Source organism: Sprattus sprattus (assembly GCF_963457725.1).
Source record: "Sprattus sprattus genome assembly, chromosome: 5".
Classification (NCBI taxonomy): domain Eukaryota; kingdom Metazoa; phylum Chordata; class Actinopteri; order Clupeiformes; family Clupeidae; genus Sprattus; species Sprattus sprattus.
Window position 1 is genome coordinate 5,875,952 of NC_137924.1, and position 26,378 is coordinate 5,902,329.

The following is a 26,378-nucleotide window of genomic DNA, read 5'->3' on the forward strand; positions in this document are numbered from 1 at the left end:
CTATCTGAACTGCTCTACTGTTACTGAGGCCTTTACTGGTAAGATCCTCAAAGGAGAGATCCTACCGATATTAAAGTATGGAAACACTCTCTCAGTAAAAGTGTGTGTGAGAGTGTGTAGGTGTGTGTTATTATCAGGGTCAGAGAATGACACCTTTCCTCTGTCCCAGTCCAGCTGCACTCTGATCCTCTGGAGTTTCTGCTTCACTGTGAGGAGAGTGGGGGGCTGTGGTGTAGACCATTCTATATATTCACCATCACCATACCACACAAACCACAGTCCACTCATGGAGTTACAGTCTCCCTTCCTCTGGCCAGACTCTGTCATCACACCCACACTCCAATATGTGTTCTCTCCAACCTCCACATCCCAGCAGTGAGTCCCTGAGTTAAAGCCCTCAGAGCCCAGGATGTTGGCATACACATCAAATCTCTCTGGGTTATCAGGAAGCTGCTGGTTCTCATCACCATATCTCACACTGGTCAGATCCTCAGACAGGATGAGTATCGGGTGTGCAGTGTTGGGATCCAGAGTCAAAGGAGCTGCAGAGTGAGAAACACAAATGGTTAAGGAAAGAGCACACAAACAGAGATACATGCACAAATACAAACTAGAGGTCATTATCTGTATCTGTATTTGTATCTGTTAAGCCATCAAAATGATCCATCTTTGGAACTGGATTCAGATAGAAGACCTGAAGTGGGTGTGGTCAGTAGTCATGTTTAAATCCCATTCATTTATTGTATTAATTAATTTATTACGTAATGCAATTGGTGTGCTTTCAAAGCATTAAACTGAATTATTTTATGTATTTATTATATTACTATTATGAAACATATTTTCACATCGTCATACTGTACTCTTAATCCCTCTTTATTTTAATTTGTAACTGGATTAAGTTTCATGAACTGTCTGAACCCCCAGCTTGTCCATGTCTGTGGTACAGTGAACCACATCGCCCTCCATACTTAACAGGGATTTCATCATCTTTGCTTTAACATCACAGTGCAGATGCGTGTGTCTGGGTGTGTTTGTTTGTGTGTGTGTGTGTGTATGTGTGTGTATGTCTGTGCATATATGTGTGTCTGTGTCTGTGTCTGTTTCTGTCTGTGTGGAGGGCTGTTCTCAGAAGGGCAGAAGCAAAGTTGCTATGAGCTCTATTAGGGGAGATGCCTGTGTGTGTGTGTGTGTGTGTGTGTGTGTGTGTGTGTGTGTGTGTGTGTGTGTGTGTGTGTGTGTGTGTGTGTATGTGTGTGTGTTTGTGTGTGGTCTTATGAGAACAGAAACAGATATGCTATGAGCTCTAGTAGTGAAGATGTGTGCATTGATCATGATGTTTGATGTATGGCCCCTTGTCTGTGTCTGTGTCTGTGTCTGTGTCTGTGTCTGTGTCTGTGTCTGTGTCTGTGTCTGTGTCTGTGTCTGTGTCTGTGTCTGTTACGATCACCTGTGCCCCTGCGCACCCTGCCTGCAGTCCCTATACTGGCCATATGGAGGCAGCAGGCTGTGGACCCACAATGGAGCATGATGAGCAGTGACTATCCACACCTAAAAGGACTGCCACGTCTGATGGGAGGCCCTTCTCAACTTCCGCAACTCTCACACATACTTTTGGCAAAAACTCCTACTCACCTACATACCCACTTCATGCATCCACGCATCTATGAACACCCTTAGACTTTTACCTTTGGATCAACCTTTTGTCGTTAATAATAGCCTTTTTGTTACAAGCTACGTTTTATGTTGTGACCCCCGAGCCGGTCGTTACATTGTCTGTGTAGGTGTATGTGTCTGTTTCAGGCAGTACTTACAGTATTGGACAATCTCCTGCATCTTCTTCCAGACTCTGAACTTCAGGTTGCCCAGGTGTTTTGCCACATTGATCAGAGCTCCTGAAACCCTCTCTGGATCCTGCAGTGTGCAGTGGGCTCTGGAATAACATTCAGGAGTCAGTGCTGCTGTGGGTTTGGGTTCAGAACCACAGAGAAAAGAGAGACAGGAGGCAGATCACTCACCTTTTCACTGTGCTCTTGTAGTTCTGGACAAACACCAAAGAACAAAAGATGTAAACATTGCATTAACACATGACATTAAATTATCCTACATTAACCACTTAAAGCAGCAATAAAGAGTTATTTTTCAAAACTAGCAAGCTAACTATCTAAAGGCATGCAAAAACCTTGAAAACACTACCTATAGCCCAGTTGATACTGATAGAAGCTTGCCAACACACTAACTTGTGTCTTTTGGCAGTATAGCTGGCAATGAGCTTACCAACACACTAACTTGTGTCTTTTGGCAGTATAGCTGGCAATGTCATGCTGTGAAAGTTTTTTTTCCCATTTTTGCAGGGTGTACCAGCCGTTACACAACACTACATAGGGCATATCTTGGATGGTTAGTGGGAAAGACACTGGCATTTATCTGTCCTTTCCATGACCATATGCTATCAAAATTAATTTGAGGATGATACCAAAAATTGTTACATAGTGTTACTTTAAAGGAAACTTGGGCAAACTTTTAATGCCAGTAATGCTCCCAGGATCTCAACTAGCGGTGCACGATTCAGAAAATGTCACAATTCGATTTGATACCGATTTTTAGGCTCACGATTCGATTCCAAATCGATTTTCGATTCAAAAACGATTCTCGATTCAAAAAAATTGATTCACAGTATGTAAATATTAGTGCTGTCAAACGATTAAAATATTTAATCGCGATTATTCGCATTTTTTGTCATAGTTAACTCAAAATTAATCGCGATTAATCGCAAATTAATTAAGCGCAAATTTTATTTTAATGCTCTTATCATGGAAAAGTGGATTGGCTTGCTTTATGCAATGTTTTATTTAATTGAAAAACAAAATTGCCAAACAGGGCAGTACAAAATAAATGTATAAAGTGCACATTTCAGACTCAGCCTATAGTGCAGTTAAACCATGGCTTAATATTTTCTTTTTTTCAAGTTTGCTGTGAACAAGGCCTCTTTTTTCAAAAACAATGAACCGTAACAGTTAGATTGCAAATAAAAGGTAAGCCTACTATTTCTGTGCTTTCAGCCAGCTGTCTGTTGACATTTTCAGAACACAGTGAAGCTCGCTTCTTTTGCACAACACAACTTTTAAAGGTAAACTTTCTATTCAAAAGCATTTGATCAACCATTTCGCCGTATCGCGCTCACCATCACTCAAACCGTTAGCATACAACTCAGTTTGCAAAGCCAAAAAGAACGTTTATCTTTAAAAAATAAATAAAAATAATCATATTTATATGAATCGATTTTTAGAATTCTATTAAACGATTTTGAATCGGAAGCACTTAAATCGCGATACGAATGTGAATCGATTTTTTTGCACACCCCTAATCTCAACACTATCATTAATTAATATATTAAGTCATTAAGAACTTCTAATCAGTATTACTTGCCGTCTTTATGGTAAAGTATAGGATATGTAATCCTGAGTGTGTTGTTTACATAATGCATAGCTTTTTAGCCACTGACCCATTCATGGAACCCTATATTACTATACTTTCCATACATATAGTGTATAAACCTTTTTTCTTTGTGGATTTAGAAATGATTTACTCCTGTTAATGACACTGGTTTAGGAAAAAAGAAAAACAGGATTGGTTCTTACCTGCAGAACTGTGATGTCATCAGCTCTCATCTTCTCTTCTATGGCTCTGATTGTGTCTGAAAGAGATGAGATCTCTCTGTTCATCTTCTCAATCTTCTCCTTCATCATCTGACTCTTCTGTTCCTCTTCCTCCCTAAGTGCAGCTAACCTGGCTGCCTCTTCATCTCGTAGAAACTGGTGAAGCTTCTCAAACTCCTCCTTAATCATTTTCTCTGTGTGCTGGGCCTGAGTCTGGAATAAAGTTAATAACAGAGAAAGTGTCTACTAAGGAATTCCTCTGGATTAACACACCTCATTAAAGCCCCTTCCAACATCTGATATTCTATTCATGCTTGATTCTTGACTCTCACCTTAATGTGTTTTGCTGTTCCATCATAGGTGAGTTCTACTTTTTCAAAAGCCTTTAGTTTTTCCTTCAAGGGATCCACTTTGACCTTGAGCTCCTCCTGGAAGAGAGAGATAGAGCGAGATAGAGCGAGAGAATGATACAGCTGTCTTTTACATGCAAAGCAATTAGTGACGCCCCTCAGAGATGTCTTGGTGACTATTCCAGCATTTGCTGGCATTTTTATGAAAATCCTGAATGTAAAATAAAAAAAGACAAATTAAATCCTACATGTCAGTGATTCTTAAATGTGACTTTGGCAGAACATGGGTTGCCACCCCTAAAGCAACAAATGGATGCATTTCAATGGGATGATTGTGAACACATTCTTGATGGGGCAGAGGAGTGAAATGATGGTGCTGCCACCAAGTGTTGAGTTACAGTAATAACAGCAACCACAGGGATTTTTTAATTTGTGATTATTATTGTTTATAACGCAGGACTAAATATTAGGCTGTAGCTTGTTGTTAATTAGCCAATACAAAATTGTTTTCATACATTTGTATCAAACTTACCTTGCGGTCAACTGCTGCTTCGGCAATGGGACTGAACTGGTGGTTCCTGTGGAGTTTTGAGTCTCTACACACCAGGCACACAAGCTGCTGACCGTCATGACAAAACAGCCTGAGTTTGTCGCCATGGAGACTACAGAGTGCTCCTCTCTCACCTCTCTCCTGTAAAAATGTCTCACACAGGTTTCTTAATGCAAGGTTGGTTGGTGGCTCAGCCTTTGATGACCTCCTCCTGCAGACTGGACAATCTCTGGATCCTTTGGTTTCCCAGAACTGCTGCAGACAGACTTTACAGAAGCTGTGACTACATGACAGAAGGACTGGGTCCTTGAAGATGTCAGTGCACACAGGACAGCAGAAATCTTCCTCTAGCTTCGAAGCCATTTTCCAAGAGTCAATGTAAATCTCATGCAAGCTTCCCTCTCGTTGTAACTTTTCCCAAAACTTTACTTTCACTTTCAGGAGTTTGCCAAATCCAGTCAGTTTCTGAGCTCTTGTGATTTTAACCTATGTATGCAAGCATGGCAACCTCTCCAACGTCTTTATGAAAACAATTATGTCCAGTTTGAGTGTTTTAAAATAGTCTCTCACCTGCTAGAACATTTGTAGAGGTGTAACGTGGAACAAAGCTGCCGTCTGTCACTGAGCTTCACTTCCTCATAACCAGTTTCCTCTATAAAGCTGTCAGTGTTGGCTCCTCCTATCTTCTCCCACACACTCTGCTCAACCCCGCCCCCCCTCTCCCTCTGTCTGCTGTTTGAGTATTTTTAGTTGATTCTCACCTGACCTGCTAGAGCAGTTTTGTGACGGTGTGACGGGGAACACAGCAGCTGTCCTTCACTGAGCTTCACCTCCTCCTCCAGGAAAGGAGAGTCAGAGGGAGGGATCTGGAGGAGCAGGGAGCTGATTAGTCAGGCTCACAACAATCCTCCAATAAACAGTTCTTTAGTGCCTCCTTGTCTTGAGGATCAGAGGTCAAAGTACCTGGATGAGTGAGCTCTAACTTACAGTCATAAACAGGCTTCATGTCAGTGTTTTTCCTTCACTATCCACAGAAATGTTGTTCTGATCTCATTCCTACTGCAGAACTGTTCCTTCACAGTTACACAGAGAGCTGTCTGTGCTGTGAATGACACCTCCAGTGTACACACTCTCAGCACATCCACTGTGTCTGATTTTTCAGTAACATTATCATATTCTTTAACCTTGGCCCTACTAAAAGCTGACATTATTACTTAGTCATTATTTTATTGCTCATGTGCAGTTTCCAAGGACTGGATATACAGTATAGGTATATATTAGTGCTGTCAAACGATTAAAATATTTAATCGAGATTAATCGCAGTTTTGTCATAGTTAACTCAAAATTAATCGCGATTAATCGTAAATGTATTAATCGCAAATTTGTATCTATTCTAAATGTCACTTTAGATCACTTTTTTTAATGCTCTTATCAACATGGAAAAGTGGATTGGCTTGCTTTATGCAATGTTTTATTTTATTGAAAAACAACATTGCCTAACAGGGCGGTACAAAATAAAATTATAAAATGCACATTTCAGATAAACAAGGACTCAACCTATAGAGCAGTTAAACCATGGCTTAATATTTTCTTTTTTTCAAGTTTGCTGTGAACATAGAAGTCAGGCCTCTTATTTCAAAAACAATGAACCATAACAGTTAGGTTACCAATAAAAGGTAAGCCTATACTTGACATTTTCAGACAACAGTAAAGCTCGCTTTTTTTTTGCACAACACAACTTTCAGAAGCTTTTTATCATCCATTTCGCCGTATCACGCTCACCATTCACTCAAACGTAACATTAGACTACTACACTGTTTGGGAGAGCAAAACGTTTTTTTATTTATTTTTTACAACGCGTTAATCGAGCGATAACAACATTTACGGCATTAAAATGGGCTTGCGTTGACGCGTTCAACTGACAGCACTAGTATATATATATATATATTTATTATACGGCTCTTCAGAATGTTCCAAAAAGTACCGTTGATTTGAAGGGGCCATCCCAACGTTCTTTCATACATTAATTCCTGCTAACAGACCGCTGCGAAACTCTGAAAAAATTGCTTTCACGAGAGCAAGCATAAACTGCTAAATACCAAATTCTCTTATCACATTTACAAACAGAAATTCAAAGTGCCTTCTGAATTATCTAAACGGCATTAAATGTACTAACAAGAAATATCTACTCACAGACAAATAATGTCCAAAGTCCAAGAGAACGTGATGCTCAAAATAAGTTCTATTACTTACTATTCTATTCTTAGTTCGATCTAGCAACTTTCTAATTACTATACGACCTCTTGTACCACTATCGCACCATGTCCTTAATACCAGCGTTGTTCAAGTACCGAAGAAAAAATGACATTAATTTAACTTCAGTTAATTTAACTTATCTGGAGAGGCACTGAGATGTAGACCTACGCTTATTAACTAGCATTAACCTGCCCCTGACAGGACTCTGTCCTAACTGTCTAGCTAGCTATCGTTAATACATGCATGCGTGTGTTATCGGCAAACGTTCAAGTTGTCATGTCAATCCATTTTTAAACGTATACTTGTGCATATTGATTGGAACTTCGTAAATGGAGTTTATAAAAACTACTTCTTTACATGTTCTTACTGCGTTCGAGAATGAGGTAAATCTCTTTACATTTCTTTTATCATAATGGTAGTGGTGAAGAGGACGAAACAATCTCACAACCTGACCATGTACTGGGCAGATTGACTGAAAGATGGAGCTGTCTGTAGCCCCGCCCGTTGGAAACAGCATGTGAACCAAACAACTTTGAGGAATAGGGGGATAATGATTTTTCAACACTTAAAAAGCACATTATTTTACGTTAATAATAAGCACCGCTTGTGTCATCGTGCGTTTATTTCATATTACTTTATTTTTCTCCCAAAAAAATGTTTGTTGGGGGGGACAACAAACTTCATGGTAGGGGGACACACGTCCCCCCCGGGATCTCCGCCTATGTTGTGAGTGTGTGATCTGTGTGCTTAAAGGCAACTCATCCACTATGCTTGTGTAGGTGAAATTGGTATCTTACCCAGTGAGCAGGTGCCGGGTGAATGTGGGTGCAATTGTGTTTGAATTGTGATATTGTCTTCACGATGGCCACCAAGACATACTGGTGCTGTCCTTGCAACAGCAACATTATGTTGGTAATCTCACCCGATTGGACAGGGATCAACCATTCAACAAAAGGCAGATCAATTAAATTGAACACCTAGGGGGCGCCACACAAAGTGTAGTGTTCTTCACAGTGGTCAAAGTAATGATAATCCACAAATCAGTCTCATTAAATATATCAGTCTCATTAAATATATTATACTATGTATATACTATGTAGCAAAACGTTTTTTTATTTATTTTTTACAACGCGTTAATCGAGCGATAACAACATTTACGGCATTAAAATGGGCTTGCGTTGACGCATTCAACTGACAGCACTAGTATATATATATATATATTTATTATACGGCTCTTCAGAATGTTCCAAAAAGTACCGTTGATTTGAAGGGGCCATCCCAACGTTCTTTCATACATTAATTCCTGCTAACAGACCGCTGCGAAACTCTGAAAAAATTGCTTTCACGAGAGCAAGCATAAACTGCTAAATACCAAATTCTCTTATCACATTTACAAACAGAAATTCAAAGTGCCTTCTGAATTATCTAAACGGCATTAAATGCACTAACAAGAAATATCTACTCACAGACAAATAATGTCCAAAGTCCAAGAGAACTTGATGCTCAAAATAAGTTCTATTACTTACTATTCTATTCTTAGTTCGATCTAGCAACTTTCTAATTACTATACGACCTCTTGTACCACTATCGCACCATGTCCTTAATACCAGCGTTGTTCAAGTACCGAAGAAAAAATGACATTAATTTAACTTCAGTTAATTTAACTTATCTGGAGAGGCACTGAGATGTAGACCTACGCTTATTAACTAGCATTAACCTGCCCCTGACAGGACTCTGTCCTAACTGTCTAGCTAGCTATCGTTAATACATGCATGCGTGTGTTATCGGCAAACGTTCAAGTTGTCATGTCAATCCATTTTTAAACGTATACTTGTGCATATTGATTGGAACTTCGTAAATGGAGTTTATAAAAACTACTTCTTTACATGTTCTTACTGCGTTCGAGAATGAGGTAAATCTCTTTACATTTCTTTTATCATAATGGTAGTGGTGAAGAGGACGAAACAATCTCACAACCTGACCATGTACTGGGCAGATTGACTGAAAGATGGAGCTGTCTGTAGCCCCGCCCGTTGGAAACAGCATGTGAACCAAACAACTTTGAGGAATAGGGGGATAATGATTTTTCAACACTTAAAAAGCACATTATTTTACGTTAATAATAAGCACCGCTTGTGTCATCGTGCGTTTATTTCATATTACTATATTTTTCTCCCAAAAAAATGTTTGTTGGGGGGGACAACAAACTTCATGGTAGGGGGACACACGTCCCCCCCGGGATCTCCGCCTATGTTGTGAGTGTGTGATCTGTGTGCTTAAAGGCAACTCATCCACTATGCTTGTGTAGGTGAAATTGGTATCTTACCCAGTGAGCAGGTGCCGGGTGAATGTGGGTGCAATCGTGTTTGAATTGTGATATTGTCTTCACGATGGCCACCAAGACATACTGGTGCTGTCCTTGCAACAGCAACATTATGTTGGTAAGTTCACCCGATTGGACAGGGATCAACCATTCAACAAAAGGCAGATCAATTAAATTGAACACCTAGGGGGCGCCACACAAAGTGTAGTGTTCTTCACAGTGGTCAAAGTAATGATAATCCACAAATCAGTCTCATTAAATATATCAGTCTCATTAAATATATTATACTATCAATTTGGAACTCTGATTAATAATTAAATGAATAACTACAAACAAAGTTACCTTATTAATTAAGTGTGGTTGAAGGTCATTGGAGTTCTGATTAGAAGAGGTTGACAATGTCCATTCTTGTGTAACATTAAATAAACCAGCGTATATAAATCAAAGTATTTATTTACACAATGATAAGAGAATAACACACAATATGTAATCTAGCTAACTAATTAATTGAAGGAGTATATGAATGTGTAAGGGAGAGGGAGTTTTTGTGTGCACTGTTAGGAGCACGCCTGAAAATATGTGTGTGTGTGTTCCTTTGTCTTGACCACCTTAGTTCTGCGTGCATGTGTGTGCACGTTCGTAAACATACATGTGTGGGGTGAAAAAGGACGAGCCTATATGTGCAGCGCGAAGTTCGAGTATGTGCTTTGCATGCATGGCTATATGAAGGCCAAATATGTAATCGTGTGTGCTTACGATGCCATGTTAGAAGAGGGAAATGGTTAGTAACGTATGCAAGTCCCGATGAATATGAGAAGCAATCATAACGTTAACCCTTAGATGGTGTGGCAAAGCCAACTACCAACTAACAATGAAAGTATATAGCAGTTATGTTTGGTAAACAAAACAGATACAATACATGAACAATGGCATATGTAAACAGTCCTATGCTTAGCCAGGTTGTGAATAAGCTACGATAGCTAACTGCCCAGTTGATGTTTACCAGTCCCTTGGAAAGAGTCGTGCTGGCGAATCTGACGCTGAGGAGGCAGAGAGGAGATGATGCTGTCCGTAGATGGAGAAAGTTTTCCTTGCTGTGAAGTCTTTGTTTCACTGCAGTTAAGGTCGGGGGAGTTGATCGCTCGGAATGTTGCAGAATCGCGAATTCTGTTGTGCCTCGTTCCCGTTACAGTTAGTTAGCTAGCAGGTCTTTTGTTAGCTGCTTTGCTAAGATTACTTCGTCTCAGTAAGTAGTTTGTGTTTGGCTAACGAGAGATCTTAGAGAGAGTCTTGTCTTTGTTGAGAACAAAGAGAGTAGGCCTTCACCAGTTGATGGTGGAAGGACAGAGATGCTCCTTGGCCGACGCCAGGAGGTAGAGAGAGATGAGCCTGGCAAAAGCCAGTGTTGAAAGAGAGAGAAAGTTGAATGAGTTCACCGCAACTTTAAAGGCAAAATTGCCTCACGATTTTATGACCTTGTTCGCAGTCAATGCTGTCTCAATGAAATGCAGATAAGAATGTCAAAGTGATAAGGGAATTGTGGGTAATGAGGTCTTTGGTGGGACTCCACCTACACTTGTGTGTAAGAGGGCTTTTTGTGTGTTTCTGTGTATGTGTTGTGAGAGAGTGTGTGTTGTGTATGTGTGAAGGAGGAAGTGGCTTATCACTTTTTGTGGTCACCACACAGACAAGTCAAAGCCAAACAGCGCTATTCAACTGAAATGAAATCTAGTTTCAAATCACAGCGCAAGAGCAGACTGTCAGAGCTCTCTGCCAAACTCAGCCAACATCATTCTTCAGCCAGGGCGAGGCTTGCTCAAGAGAGAGAGGCACCTGATTGGTCGCCTGCATTACCAGGAGGAACAGTCTTTGCAGAACTGGTTATCATGTGTTTACCAGCACAGAGGGAGGGAGAGAGAGAGAGAGAGGAGAGAGAGAGAGAGAGAGAAAGAGAGAGAGAGAGAGAGAGAGAGTGGAAGGGAGAGAGAAAACTGACTGCAATTTGCTTTGCTGAAACTCAGGGCTTGTGTCATTTCCATCTTTTGAACATGTCTTAGGAAGAAGTAGTTCCTCAAAACTCAAAAGCTTCCCTCTTGTTGTAACTTTTTCCCCGAACTTTAATTTAACCTTCAGGAGTTTGAGAAATGAAGTCTTGTTGGTTTAACCTATGTATGCAAGCATAGTAACCTCTCCTACGTCTGTTTGAAAACAACTATGTGCTGTTTGAGTGTTTTTCATTAGACTCTCACCTGACCTGCTGGAGCAGTTTTGTGACGATGTGACGGGGAACACAGCAGCCGCCCTTCACTGAGCTTCACCTCCTCCTTCAGGAAAGGAGAGTCAGAGGGAGGGATCTGGAGGAGCAGGGAGCTGATTGGTCAGTCTCACAGCAGTCCTCCAATAAACAGTTCTTTAATGCTAGAGAGAGGCACCTGATTGGCTGACCATAGCATAACCAGGAGGAACAGTCTTTGCAGAACCATGAGGGAGGGAGATAGAGAGGTAGAAGAGAGGGAGGGAGATGGGGAGGGGAGGAGAGAGAGAAATGTTTAATGCTTGTTTATTGAAGCAATATTAAAATCTTTACATTAATGCACTCTAAAAACATATAATGCATGAGGACATCCAATATAGACATCCTATAAGATCCACATGTATTACATCCTCAGATTGAAAAGACAACAGTGAGTCAGCCTGCCTTCATGGCAGTCAGGTGGTTGTGTGTGTATGGTGTTTTTGAATTGAACATTGGTGGTTGTGGCTGTGTATTTTCCACTGCTGGGGGGGCCTGGGCAGACATGGTCACAAAGAGATGTTTGAGATGCATATGGTTATGCATTACTGATGCTGTTAGGTGTTTCACATCCCTGCCTTATCATGGCCTTTGTTAACATTTCCTTCTCTGTCTCTGACCGTAGTCTGAGATTACAGGGGAGACTTTTGTTTACTGCTCCAGGGTCGCAGTGTTCTATAATCTAAACTCCGTGGTTAAGTCCCGTCTGCAGTAGATGAGGAAATAGATAAGCAACTTGTTTGGTCAGAGGATTCATTCTCCACACTGGTTGCACAGAGTTTAACGTTACACCAACATAACTTTGCTCCGGTCGCTACATCTAATCTCTCTGTATGCATCACTCTCTCTCTCTCTCTCTCTACCACACCCACCCTGCTCATGCTTAAAGGAGCCGCACCATTATACAACACCCTGTACAATTTGCAGCTAACTCTAGTCTTATCAGCTGGGCTGTAAAGTGCTCCCAGATAGCAATTGTGGTTCGAGGGGTGCTGTAGAATCAATTGTTAGGTCCTAAAATAGTGTGTGTATGTGTGTGTGTGTGTGTGTGTGTTTTCCAGTGATGATCTTCTCCTTGAACTGCTGCAGACAGGCTTTACACAGACTGTGACTGCATGAGAGGATGACAGGGTCCTTAAAGATTTCACAACACACAGGACAAGAGAAATCCTCTTATGCCTCTTGATGCAATTTTTTCTCAGATGTCTGTGTCTTCCTTACAATGGCTGCTTATACATTTGGCTTTTACTTTTTAAGTCACAGTTTGAAAATGATATCAGTCTCTAAATATGAAGATGAAAATCCAGACTAAATCCACAAGGCTATGTCTCCTCCTTCATGCAATAATGACTGCCTTGCTTGTTCAACATAGACATGTTACACACCAGAGAACTCTAATCACTTGAATCTCAAAGAAAAGAAAAACTCACTCAGCTCAGTTCCTCACCTCCTTGTCCAATGAGCCAGAGGGCGAGAAGAAGATTCTGATTGGTCAGTTCAACCCCTCCTTGCCCAGTCAAGGTGAACCAGAGGAAGGGAAGAAGATTCTGATTGGTCAGTTCAACCCCTCCTTGCCAAGTCAAGGTGAACCAGAGGAAGGGAAGAAGATTCTGATTGGTCAGTTCAACCCCTCTTTGCCCAGTCAAGGTGAACCAGAGGAAGGGAAGAAGATTCTGATTGGTCAGTTCAACCCCTCCTTGCCCAGTCAAGGTGAACCAGAGGGAGGGAAGAAGATTCTGATTGGTCAGTGTACGTAAAGTGTGTGTAAAGTTCAATGCACATTGCCATCTACTGGTGAAATGTGAGTATTGAATTTGCTACAGTAATGTGATCTGCTTGCAGAGTACACATTTAACACCAAACCATACCCTTTCTTACGTCGGCACTAGGTTGTTTCATAACTACAGCCATTTTGTGAGCATCTTTGAACATTTATTCACAAATCACCCAAGCTTTTCAATCATATTCACTATGGAACCTGAGGTCCTTATTGTGCACAGTGCAGGGAATGAATGATTGAACAAAATTAATTAAATAATGTCTTATTCAATTTGAAGCGTCTCTGACTTTTGTTTCATGTGTTCTATCTGATAAGAGGGTGGGAAATGTGATCCCTGGATCTCTGAGCAGGTGCAGGTTGTTCACATTTAACTTTACTTCTAAACCTGATTGTTCAAATCCTTGATTGTGATTGGCTAAAATCCAGCATTACCTTACAATTTGACCTGATTACATTCCATATTACTGCGCAGCGAATGGCAAGGCATTCATATAGCGCATTTCATACCCAGTGTTCCATCTGGCTGTTGCGTTGCTTCAAGGGTTGCGTGGCAACGATTTATTTAGGAACTATAATTTTTAGTGGCGGAAGAATGACGGTTTATCATTAAACTGTTGTTTCTTAAATTTAATTGTCTTTAATTATGAAACCATATCAAATATGTGTAGTAACAGGTTTAGAAAAGCAATAAGCCCCGCGAGTCCGTGCTTTGCGCTGATTTTAGAACAGGTAAGGGGGTTTAACGGCACTCCGCTTCGCGTCGTGCCTAACAACTCCCTTACCCGTTCTAAAATCAGCGCAAAGCACGGCCTCTTGGGGCTTATTGCTTAAATTTACATTTAATCATTTAGCAGACGCTTTTGTCCAAAGCGATGTACAAGGGAGGGAACAGTTAAGCTAAAGCCAGGGACGTGCACAGTCATTTTGAAGGGCAGTTGCTCTGCTCTGATTTTTGTCACCGCCGCTGCCACACCCCCGTCCCCTGGACGCATATTTTGCCTATATAATTTTAAACTCTCACTAACCGCCACTGCCACGCCCCCGTCCCCTGTCCCATGGACGCTTATTCGTGATCATTTTATTTAGGCATACATGAAGTTCTGCAGCCGTAAAACTATTCTTAAAATATATTTCCTTTGGAGGGGCAACTTATGTCGAGGACGGCGAACGCGCAGTTGCCCGAGCAACCTTAGAGAAATGAAAACCTGATGTAACAATAAATACTAATTTACGTAAGAAATAGAAAAACAACATAGAAAAGAAAAAAAAATGCAAGAATGAAACTGCTGTAAGTGAAAGGTAAGCACTAGTCAAGGTGCACCAAGGTGGAACTACAAATGAGAATAATCTGGTTTGCCGTACTTGCACAGACGGCAGTGCCAAACGACGCTCACTAGATGAGCGCAGCATCCTGGTTGTAACATTTGCCCTTACAAGAGCATTTATGTGGTTATGCTTGATTATGACAGTGGGGTTACGCTGGATGAGGTCAGTGGGGTTATGCTGGATGAGGTCAGTGGGGTTATGCTGGATGAGGACAGTGGGGTTATGCTGGATGAGGTCAGTGGGGTTATGCTGGATGAGGACAGTGGGGTTATGCTGGATGAGGTCAGTGGGGTTATGCTGGATGAGGTCAGTGGGGTTATGCTGGATGAGGTCAGTGGGGTTATGCTTGATGAGGTCAGTGGGGTTATGCTGGATGAAGATTAAAGGAGATTGTGTTTAAGAGTTTTGCCACAAGATCCCAATTGTCAGCATTAGTGACTATTAGCCACAGCCCTAAGCAGATGACATAAAACACGATAAAACATTTTTGGCCAATTTTATTCAATTCAATTTTACTTTTGTACAGCGTTAAAACAATACAATTGTCACAAGGCACATCATTCAAGAATTAAAAAAAAAAGAAAAAGAAAAATATAAATTACAAGCACATTCAAACAGATTTTATTTGTTTTCCCTCATCAGTGTTTGTGTTCTCAGCAGTCCTCAGAGTCTGATCAGACTAATGAAGCTGAAGCTGAGCTGCTCCACTGTTTCAGGACCTCAGAGTCTGATCATATTAATGAAGCTGAAGCTGAGCTGCTCCACTGTTTCAGGACCTCAGAGTCTGATCAGACTAATGAAGCTGAAGCTGAGCTGCTCCACTGTTTCAGGACCTCAGAGTCTGATCAGACTAATGAAGCTGAAGCTGAGCTGCTCCACTGTTTCAGGACCTCAGAGTCTGATCAGACTAATGAAGCTGAAGCTGAGCTGCTCCACTGTTTCAGGACCTCAGAGTCTGATCAGACTAATGAAGCTGAAGCTGAGCTGCTCCACTGTTTCAGGACCTCAGAGTCTGATCAGACTAATGAAGCTGAAGCTGAGCTGCCCCACTGTTTTAAGGACCTCAGCTATTCAAAAGGTAAACTAAGGCTTAATTCATCAACTTCAGTTACTGTTTGGAAAATAAAATAGAATATTATTCTCTTCAGAAAATCATGATGAATTAAACTGTACACTCAACACAACCCATGCGCTTAAATGGTTTAAAGATTATCTGTTTAATTTATAATCATGAACACCATATTTCTGTCTGGAGAATTTGCTGTCTTCAGATCATGCGATTCTTCATCTACCTATGGGTATTCTTAAGGCAGTAGCCACAGAACAGGTAATTCAAAATTCAAGACATTTGAACACCATGAACAAGTCATTATTAAGGAAGTGACATTATCTCTTGCTGTGTTGCTGTACTTTCACTGAAGCTCTCACTGGTAACACCCTCAGAGGAAAGAGTTCACAGGCAACATTAAAGTTTGGTAACACAGATGTGTTTTTGTTTTCATTAAATTATGTCTTCTGTTTTTCAGCGCCTCTGACTGAATAGGTTTGTCTCCTTTCTTTTCTGACGTTGTTCCTGCACTACTCTATACCCTGTCAGTAGGAATAGACTTTTAGCACTGTGAACATTCAGAAATATATAATGGAGAAGTACCCAGATACTGTAGATAGATAGATAGATAGATAGATAGATAGATAGATAGATAGATAGATAGATAGATAGATAGATAGTCAGGACCATAGTGATGGTATTACAATAATGATCAAGCTCAAACTGTTCTGCTCCACCATCTCATGCACGTCAGTTATTCAACAGATAAACAACTTCAAAATATTATTACATTTCAACAACCTCACACAAAGTGTGAAATAATAAAAGCAAGTAATTGTTATGTTGAGGCATATTAGATTGCATATGTTTCTGTCAAGGAATTCATGATGATAGGGACATATTAACAGCAAGTCATCATTAACCTGACAAATGTAAAGGGACATCAGCTCTATCTGAACTGCTCTACTGTTACTGAGGCCTTCACTGGTAAGATTATGAAAGGAGAGATCTTACCGACATTAAAGTATGGAAACACTCTCTCAGTGAAAGTGTGTGTGAGAGTGTGTAGGTGTGTGTTATTATCAGGGTCAGAGAATGAGAGCTCTCCTCTTTCCCAGTCCAGCTGCACTCTGATCCTCTGGAGTTTCTGCTTCACTGTGAGGAGAGTGGAGGGCTGTGGTGTAGAACGTGCTCCATATTTACCATCTCTATACCACACACACCAACATCCACTCATGGAGGCATAGTTTCCCTTCCTCTGGAGAGACTCTGTCATCACACCCATCTCCCACCATGTGTTCTCTCCAACCTCCACATCCCAGCAATGTGTCCCTGAGTTAAAGCCCTCAGAGCCCAGGACACTGGCCTTCATATCAAATCTCTCTGGGTTATCAGGAAGCTGCTGTCTTTCATCACCACGTCTCACACTGGTCAGATCCTCAGACAGGATGAGAGAGAAAGATGCAGTGTTGGGATCCAGAGTCACAGGAGCTGCAGAGTGAGACACACAAATGGTTTAGGTGGAAAGAGCACAAAAAAAGACACATACACATAATCAAACTAGAGGTCATTTTCTGTATATGTATTTGTTTCTGTTAAAAATTATCTTAGTTTGGGTCTGGATTCAGATAGAAGGCCTGAAGTGGGCGTGGCTTATGTCAGAAGTCGGGCACATACATTTTTTAACCTAGTATTCATTGTAGGGGTGGGCGATATATATCGTCTGCGATAATATCGTCATTGTTGTTCAAACGATGTGCAAAATTACATTATCGAGTATTTAAATGACTTCGCCAAAAACAATGACACGCACGGGGAAACTTTTCACATCATGTTCTTAATATAGCCTACGGAGCAGCAGCGCTCCCCACAACACGGCACTCACACGACTAGTGGGCCTACGTGATCACGTGACATGACTTCTCACATCCACTTTGCAACAGGTTAGCAGCGCATGGTGATGTCTGCTGTGCCTCCGTTGGTGTAGCATAAAACGTGAGTTTTATTAAAACATAGCATGTGTAATGTGTAACTATTTCATTCCGTTTGTTAACCTCTCCTGCTGTCTGTCGCTGAACGTAGTTGAATATTGCAGTGGAGTAAAATGCTCCATGGCCGAAGTAGATTGCATGTTATTAACTTCAGGGTTAAATTCCCTTCCTTTACGTCTGCTGCTGGTTAGTAAGTACAGACAGCAGGAAAGGTTAGCAAACGGAATGAAATAGCTACACATTACACACGCTATGCTTTAACAAAACTCACGTTACCCACATACTGGTTAACACTTTCACAGCATATAAATGTTTGTTGCTACATCCAAACTATGCGTCACCGTTGGTGCACCTTAAAGGAGCCGCACCATTTTACTAAACGTTATTGCAATGTGAATCATTTAATTTAAATATGCTTATTGTGTACTCTTGTGCGTTTAACAGCGCTTGTTTGTGAGAGAGAGCATTTAACTGTTGATGCCCCAGTTTAATAAAGCCAGGCTATTCATAAAAAACGTACGTCAATGTGGCATTAGTACTATGAACAGTTGAGAAATTGATTCCGTGGGGCTGTCGGACCGGGCCGGGCTCGTACAGAAAAATTCTTCCCGATCCATGCTCTAATGCTCATGTATTTGTATTTTTATACAATCCTAGACAGAATTTTAAGTTTAATAAGGCCATAAGAACTGCTATTGATGTGCAATAATTCTCATGGATGCATGGAGCACTTTATTACAAGAGTTCAATATATCTGCATTGCAGTTCAATTAAGTTATTTTTGTTTAAAGACAATAAAGAAGTGTTTTCCTTAAACATTGTGCCCATTATTGTAATCTCCAAGAAGGTATAACTCTGAGAATTCCAATCACATTTTTTTTTTAAATATCGTCTAATTATCGTTATCGTCAAAATGAAAAAAATATCGAGATATTATTTTTTTGCCCATATCGCCCACCCCTAATTCATTGGTGATATAATTGATGTGCTTTCAAAGATTAATAGTATGTGTGTGTGCGTTTGTCGTGTGTGCGTGTGTGCCTGCCGGCCTTATGAGAGAAGAAGCAGAGACGCTATGTTTGTGTGTGTGTGTGTGTGTGTGTGTGTGTGTGTGTGTGTGTGTTTGTTTGTGTGTGTGTAAATGTGTTTTTGTGTGTGTGTTTGTGTATGTGTTTGGGCGTGTGTGTGTGTGTGTGTGTGTGTGTGTGTGTGTGTATGTGCATAAACTTCAACTAGAGAGACATCCCATGCTTGCCGACCAGATACTGTGTGTGGAGAGGACGAAACCGATCTCCTTAGTTATTGTCCTCTGCAACTTTAACAAAGGAAATCTCACCTGCAAATACACAATGTGTTAAATACCCCCCCAGAGAGGAGAACATTCTGGATCACTGTTACACCACAGTAAGCAGAGCCTATCACACCATCCCCCACACTGCACTGGTAGACTCGGACCACATCATGGTCCATCTCCGATGCCCTAAAACCAAAGCCCTGTAAACCTGTTGTGAGGACATCAAAGCAGTGGAGCACTGAAGCTGTGGAGGACCTTCAGGCGTGCTTGGAGTGTACCGATTGGGAGGTTTCAGGACTGCTACAACAGTCTGGATGAGTACACAGAGGCTGTGACATCATATGTCAGCTTCTGTGAGGACAGCAGTGTTCCATCATGCACCAGGGTTATAACAATGACAAACCCTGGTTCACAGCTAAACTCAGAATGTTAAGGTTGGAGAAGGAAGACGTGTTCAGGAGTGGGGACAGAGACAGGTTTATAGAGTTGAAGCACAGGTTTAGCAAGGAGGTGAGAGAAGCTAAACGACTGTACTCTGAGAAACTCCAACACCAGTTCTCAGCCAGTGACTCTGCCTCTGTCTGGAAAGGGCTCAGAAAGATTACAAATTGTAAGCCTAAAGCATTCCACTAACAGTCCTGGGACAGTCCTGACACAATCCCCTGTGACATCACCACCCTCCAGTTCCAGCCCATTAACTGCACCTCCCCCACCACAGCAAAGGCCTGCACCTTTCCACAGCTGCTCACCTCATGCTCCCTCCCTCCCTCCTCCCCTACCACAGTGACGACTCTCTCCATCCTGGAGAAGGACGTAAACAGACTCTTGAGGAGACAGAACCCCGCAAAGCAGCCGGGCCAGACTCTGTCTCTCCCTCCATCCTGAAGCAATGTGCTGATCAGCTGTCTCCGGTGTTCACAGACATTATTAACACCTTACTGGAGATATGCCACGTACCAGCCTGCTTCTAGACCTCCACCATCATCCCAGTCCCCAAAAAAACAAAGATCACAGGACTCAATGATTACAGACCCGTTTCCCTGACCTCTGTGGTGATTTAATGAAGTGATGAAGTGCTGTTCCACCTCAAAGCCATCACTGACCCTATCCTGTACCCCCTGCAGTCTGCATACAGAGCTAACAGGTCTGTAGACAATGCAGTTAATATGACCCTTCACTTCATCCTCCAGCACCTGGACTCCTCAGGAACCTACTCTTACACATTGCACTCTTGTTTTGCATATTCCTGCATATACTGCACAGCTCCTCCACTTCATTTTCTGTAAATATCTCAGTCTCTCTATCCCTCTCTCTCTCTCCCTCTCACTCTCTTCATCACTCTCTCTCCCATATTTCTCTTCTCTCCCTCTCTTTTTCTGCTCTCTCTCCTTCTCCTCTCTCTCTTTCTCTCTCTATCACACTGACATTTTTTTACTCTTTACATTTTTAATATACTGTACATCTTGTTTTTCTTATGTTCTGTAGTACTTATTTTAGTTTTTGTGCTTATTGTGCGCACCAATATCACAAAGCAAATCCTACGAGGCGTAAACTTACTTGGCAATAAAAACAATTCTGTTTCTGATTCTGATTCTGGTGAGTGAGTGTGTGTGTGTGTGTGTGTTTGTGTGTGTGTGTGTCTGTGTGTGTGTTTGTGTGTGTGTGTGTGTGTGTGTGTGTGTGTCTGTGCTTGTGTGTGTGTGTGTGTGTGTGTGTGTGTGTGGTGTGTGTGTGTGTGTGTGTGTGTGTGTGTGTGTGTGTGTGTGTGTGTGTGTGTGTGTTTGTGTGTGTGTGTTTGTGTGTGTGTCTGTGTGTGTGTGTGTGTTACGTCCCTGGACATTCTGTGGCCTGTGCATACCAATCTGTATTCCGTGTTTTGCAGACAGTTCAGCAAGAAGGCTTAATTGCTGTTCCATCCTTATTGGGTGCGCGATCAGAGGCGGCCCCTTAAAAGGCGCTTTGAGACGTCACCAGAGAGTAAGCCTAAACGAGTTCCGCCCTGTTGCACTGACCCCCACCATCATGAAGTACTTCGAGAGGATGGTCCTGGCTCACCTCAAAAGCTGCTTACCACCCACACTGGACCCTTTCCAATTCGCCTACCGCAAGAATAGTAGTACGAAGGATGCCATCTCCAGAGCATTACACTCTGCCCTTTCTCACCTGGACAATATCAACAGCGATGTGAGGATGCTGTTCATAATTGTGGGCTTCAGGAAGAAAGAGAGCATATACACCCCCATCCACATCAACGGGGCGGAGGTTGAGCGATCCCCAGCTTCAAGTTCCCAGTGTGTCCACATCTCTGACACCTTTCTTTGACCCTCAACACCTCATCCCTAGTAAAGAAGGCACACCAGCGGCTCTTTTCCCTGAGAAGACTGAAGAAGGTCCATCTTTCTCTTCAGATTCTGGAGAATTTCTACCGCTGTACCATCGAGAGCATCCTTACAAACTGCATCTCTGTATGGTGTAGCAGCTGCTCTGTTGCCGACCGAAAAAGACTGCAGGGGGTGGTGAAAACTGCCCAACGCATCACCGGTTCCTCACTCCCCACCATTGAGGCTGTCCAGAGCAAGAGATGTCTGCGGAGGGCGCGCAGCATTGACAAGGACAGCTCACACCCCAGCCACAGACTGTTTTCCCTTCTCCCCTCTGGGAGGCACTACAGGGTCCTCCGTTCCCGGACCAGCAGGTTCAGGAATAGCTTCATCCCTGCATCTGTCACCCTACTGAAGTCTGCACCACGGTGTGACTGTTCTGGCCTCCTCCACCCTGGCTTGACTGCCACACACCCTCCTCCAGCCACTGGACATTTGCACCTAGCACATTTGTCTTTTTTTACTACAGTATATCCCACTTATTACTGCATTACCTGTATTAATTGTACTAACACCATACAATACTCATTACTTAAACATTATATAACTTCTACCTCATTCACCTCATTTAACTTATTACCACCACTAATACTTACACCTGCACTTTATATACTTCTCATATCTACACTTCTACCTCACCTGTTGCTAGTCCCAATTCTGTCATATTGTACCTATTTTATTTTGCATTTCTGGTTGGATGCTAAACTGTATTTCGTTGTCTCAGTACTCAATGTCAATAAAGTTGAATGTAATCTCTAATCTAATCTAATCTAATTAGGGCAGAAGCAGGACACTATGACCTATACTAGGGGGAGATGTGTGTGTGTGTGTGTGTGTGTGTGTGTGTGTGTGTGTGTGTGTGTGTGTGTGTGTGTGTGTGTGTGTGTGTGTGTGTGTGTGTGTGTGTGTGTGTGTGTGTGTGTGTGTGTGTGTGTGTGTGTTGTGCATATTTGTGTGTGTATGTTTGTATGTGTACCTGCTGGCTTTTGAGAGAAGAAGCAGAGACGAGAAGGGGAGATGTTTGTGTGTATGTGTGTGTTTGTGTGTATGTGTGTGTGTAAGTTTGTGTGTGTGCATGTGTGTGTTTGTGTGTGTGTGTGTGTGTTTGTGTGTATGTGTGTGTGTAAGTTTGTGTGTGTGCATGTGTGTGTTTGTGTGTGTTTGTGTGTGTTTGTGTGTATGTGTGTGTGTAAGTTTGTGTGTGTGCATGTGTGTGTTTGTGTGTGTTTGTGTGTTTGTGTGTGTGTGTGTGTGTGTGCGTGGGTTTGTGTGGGTGTGTGTGTGTGTGTGTGTGTGTGTGTGTGGGTGTCAAATAAGCTTTCAATTAAACTAAACAGTGGTGTATCATCCATTCCACTATCTATCATGTAAAATTGATTATATGCCAGCTTCTCTCTCCCTCTCTCCCTGTCTCGCTCTGTCTCTCTGTCTCTCTCGCTCTGTCTCTCTGTCTTTCTGTCTCTCTGTCTCTCTGTCGCTCTCTCTCTCTCTCTTTCTCTCTCTCTCTCTTTCTCTCTATTGGGGCTAAGCTCTATCTCAGGCCTTCTCTGGAAACGGTTCTATCAGGCTCTATTCTAGTCAGGCTATTGCTCTACTTGGGCTATTTGGGGCCTTTTTCTGAAAACAGCTCTAACGTCTAACGGCTTTATTGGGTGTAGCCCTCCCACCAATGATATGGCTCATACACTACACTAGGGGATAACACAAACAGGGTGGGGTGCACATTACAATCAACTCCTCTTTTGTTTATTCTTTACCAACCCAATGAGATCCCTTAATTACTCTTGGCGTGAAAACTGAAGAGCACATTTAAACATTTCAGAAGATTGACCTCCAGGAAAAGAAAACTCTTAGCAGCCCTGTCAGAACGGAAAAAAAACCTAATCATTCCCAAAAAGAATGTTTTGAATACAGTCCCATATGAAGTATTTTCAAAACCGCAGGGTGAGACAAGTAAGCTAACCGAGTTCAGGCAGGAGCAACACAGTTCCTTACCTTTCCTTTAAAAATTTGACTCATTTTCTTTTTCACCCATAAACCTGCGTCTGAGTCACTTCCGCTCCAGTTCCCCCTTCGGCTTGGCAGCACTTTTGATCTCTTCACTTGTCTTCAGATTTCTGTTTTCTTTTTGCTCTTATTTATGTAAAGCACATTTCATTGATTGTCTGTCTGTCTGTCTGTCTGTCTGTTTTTCTCTTTCTCCCTATGTGAAGGTGTGTGTGTTTGTGTTTGAAAGGGATATATTTCTTTTGGCGGCTTGTTTTGCTCTTCTTTATGCAAAGCAAATTGAACTGCCTCTGTGTATGAAATGTGCTCTATAAATACATTTGCGTCTGTCAGGCCATCCGTCTGTCTGTCTGTGTGTGTGTGTGTGTGTTTTGTGTTTGAAATGGATGTTTACACTTACTGTATTGAACAATCTCCTGCATCTTCTCCCAGACTCTGAACTTCAGGTTGCCCAGGTGTTTTGCCACATTGATCAGAGCTCCTGAAACCCTCTCTGGATCCTGCAGTGTGCACTGGGCTCTGGAATAACATTCAGGAGTCAGTGCTGCTGTGGGTTTGGGTTCAGAACCACAGAGAAGAGAGAGACAGGAGGCAGATCACTCACCTTTCCACTGTAATCTTGTAGTTCTGTGAAATGATGAAGGAAAAAAAAATATTTGAACATAATTGTTGTGAAAAAGTCTCATAATAAACCTTTATTTATTCATGGTGGTTGAGCAGCCCACTGCTACTTTTTGAAACAGACACACACAAACACACACACACACACACACACACACACACACACACACACACACACACACACACACACACACACAGACACACACACACACACGCACACACACACACAGACACACACACACACACCCTATGATAAGGACAGTAGATGGCTCTTACTTTTAGAAATGTGATGTCATCAGCTCCCACCTCCTCTTCTATGGCTCTGATTGTGTCTGAAAGAGATGAGATCTCTCTGCTCATCTTCTCAATCTTCTCCTTTATCATCTGACTCTTCTGCTCCTCTTCCTCCCTCAGTGAAGCTGTCCTGACTGCCTCTTCATCTCGTAGAAACTGGTGAAGTTTCTCAAACTCCTCCTTGATCATCTTCTCTGTGTGCTGGGTCTGAGTCTGGAATAAGGTCAATAACAGAGAAAGTGTCTTCTAGGGAATTCCTCTGGATTAAGGCGAGACACGGCAGGTGAAATATCAATTTTTTCATGCACTGGTCAAATTTGAGATTTTGGGCTAGTTTGCCTCTTTAACTTGTTATCTTTCATACTACCATAAAGAAAACGTCAAAATTACACATTTAAGTGTCTGTTTCACTGCATTTAGTTCAGCCGCGGCATCCATTTTCTCCTAACTTTACCAAGAATTCTCCCTTGAACCACGTTCCGCGTTTCGTCTTTTTACACAACATCTGTCATGTCTGGAATGACTTTAACGCTATGAGCCTCGATCAGAAGGCTGTGTAATCCAAATATGGGCATTTCCTTTCTTTTCAGCAACCAATCCTGACTTTCTGAAGGGATTCATTGGCTGACGGCGATTTTCTGCTAACGTGATTCGCTCAGTGCCCCACGTGTTGTCTTTAAATGCGGTTTTCTCAAAATGAGTGTTTTTTCATTTTTTAGGTACACATTTCTCAGCCTATGTAGAACCTAGGTACACCACACTTCCCAGTTTCACACATAGCATTGTTATGAAGACATCTACAGATGGATTTATTTATAAATTGTTCCTGGCCAGATTTATGGGTCATTTTACCTGGAAATCATGGCGAAAATAGGGTTTTTAAGGCCACGGATAGTATATTTTGATTTCCCAGGTCATAAAAGCAGATATCCTAAAATCCATCTGAGTATTTTTTGTCATTTGATATATAAACAAAATAAAAAAAGAATTTTGGTCCTGGCTTTATCACAGTTTAAGATTCATGTACCTGAAAGATATGCAAAAACGCGCATATTTAATGAGATCCAGCCTAATTAGCATAATTAAATATGCAAAATTCAAAAACTTGTAATACATTTTTTTCTTGTAATGATGTATGTAGTCAACTGGTAAAGTTTCATGGTGATCCCTTGTATTTACATTTTTTACCCTATTCACCTGCCATGTCTCGCCTTAACACACTTCATAAAAGCTTCTTCCAACATCTGTAGATATTGTATTCATGCTTGAGTCCTGACTCTCACCTTAATGTGCTTTGCTGTTTCATCAAAGGTGAGTTTTACTTTTTCAAAAGCCTTTAGCTTTTCCTTCAAGGGATCCAGTTTGACCTTGAGCTCCTCCTAGAAGAGAGAGAGAGAGAGAATAATACAGTATACTTTTACCGACAAAGCAATTTGTTCCAACATTTGCTGGCATATTTAGGAAAAGTCCTGAATGTGAAAATAATAAAGACAAATCAAGTTTCACATGTCAGTGAGCCTCTTAAATACAGCAATACTGAGTCAAATTTTAAACATGACTTTGGCAGAACATTGATTGTAACCCCTTAAGCAACAAATTAATACATTTCTGTTGGATGTTTTGCGAACACATTTGGATGGCCTTCTTGAAGGTGCAATTTAATGAAATGATAGTGCTGCCAACTAGTGTTGAGTTGCAGTAATAACAGCAACTACATTTTGAATATTGTGCTAAGCAAATTATGTTTATAATAATGGACTTAATATGAGGCTGTAACTTGTTGTTATCCAATACAAAATATTTTTCATTAATGATTTTCCAACTTACCTTGTGGTCAACTGCTGCTTCATCAGTGGGACTGCAGTTGTGATTCTTATGTAGTTTTGAGTCTCGACACGAGTAACACACAAGCTGCTGATCGTCATGACAAAACAGCTTGAGTTTGTCGCCATGGAGACTACAGAGTGCTCCTCTCTGACCTCTCTCCTGTAAAAATGTCTCACACAGGTTTTTTAATGCAAGGTTTGTTGGTGGCTCCTCCATTGATGACCTCCTCCTGCAGACTGGACATTCCCTGAATCCTTTGGTTTCCCAGTACTGCTGCAGACAGGCTTTACAGAAGCTGTGACTACATAACAGAACAACTGGGTCCTTGAAGATTTCAGTGCACACAGGACAGGATAAATCCTCCTCTAGCTTCGAAGCCAT

General features: G+C 41.6%; 1 protein-coding gene across 1 annotated transcript; it reads right to left on the bottom strand.

The window, feature by feature from the left end:
• LOC308365738 (E3 ubiquitin-protein ligase TRIM35-like) lies at positions 1-26,378 on the bottom strand (the record flags this gene model as incomplete). The annotated part of the gene is made up of 6 exons (XM_080839298.1): positions 1-542; positions 23,656-23,774; positions 23,860-23,882; positions 24,153-24,383; positions 25,454-25,549; positions 25,998-26,378. The coding sequence occupies 6 exons, from the start codon at positions 26,376-26,378 to the stop codon at positions 1-3; spliced, it is 1,392 nt and encodes a 463-aa protein (XP_080695424.1).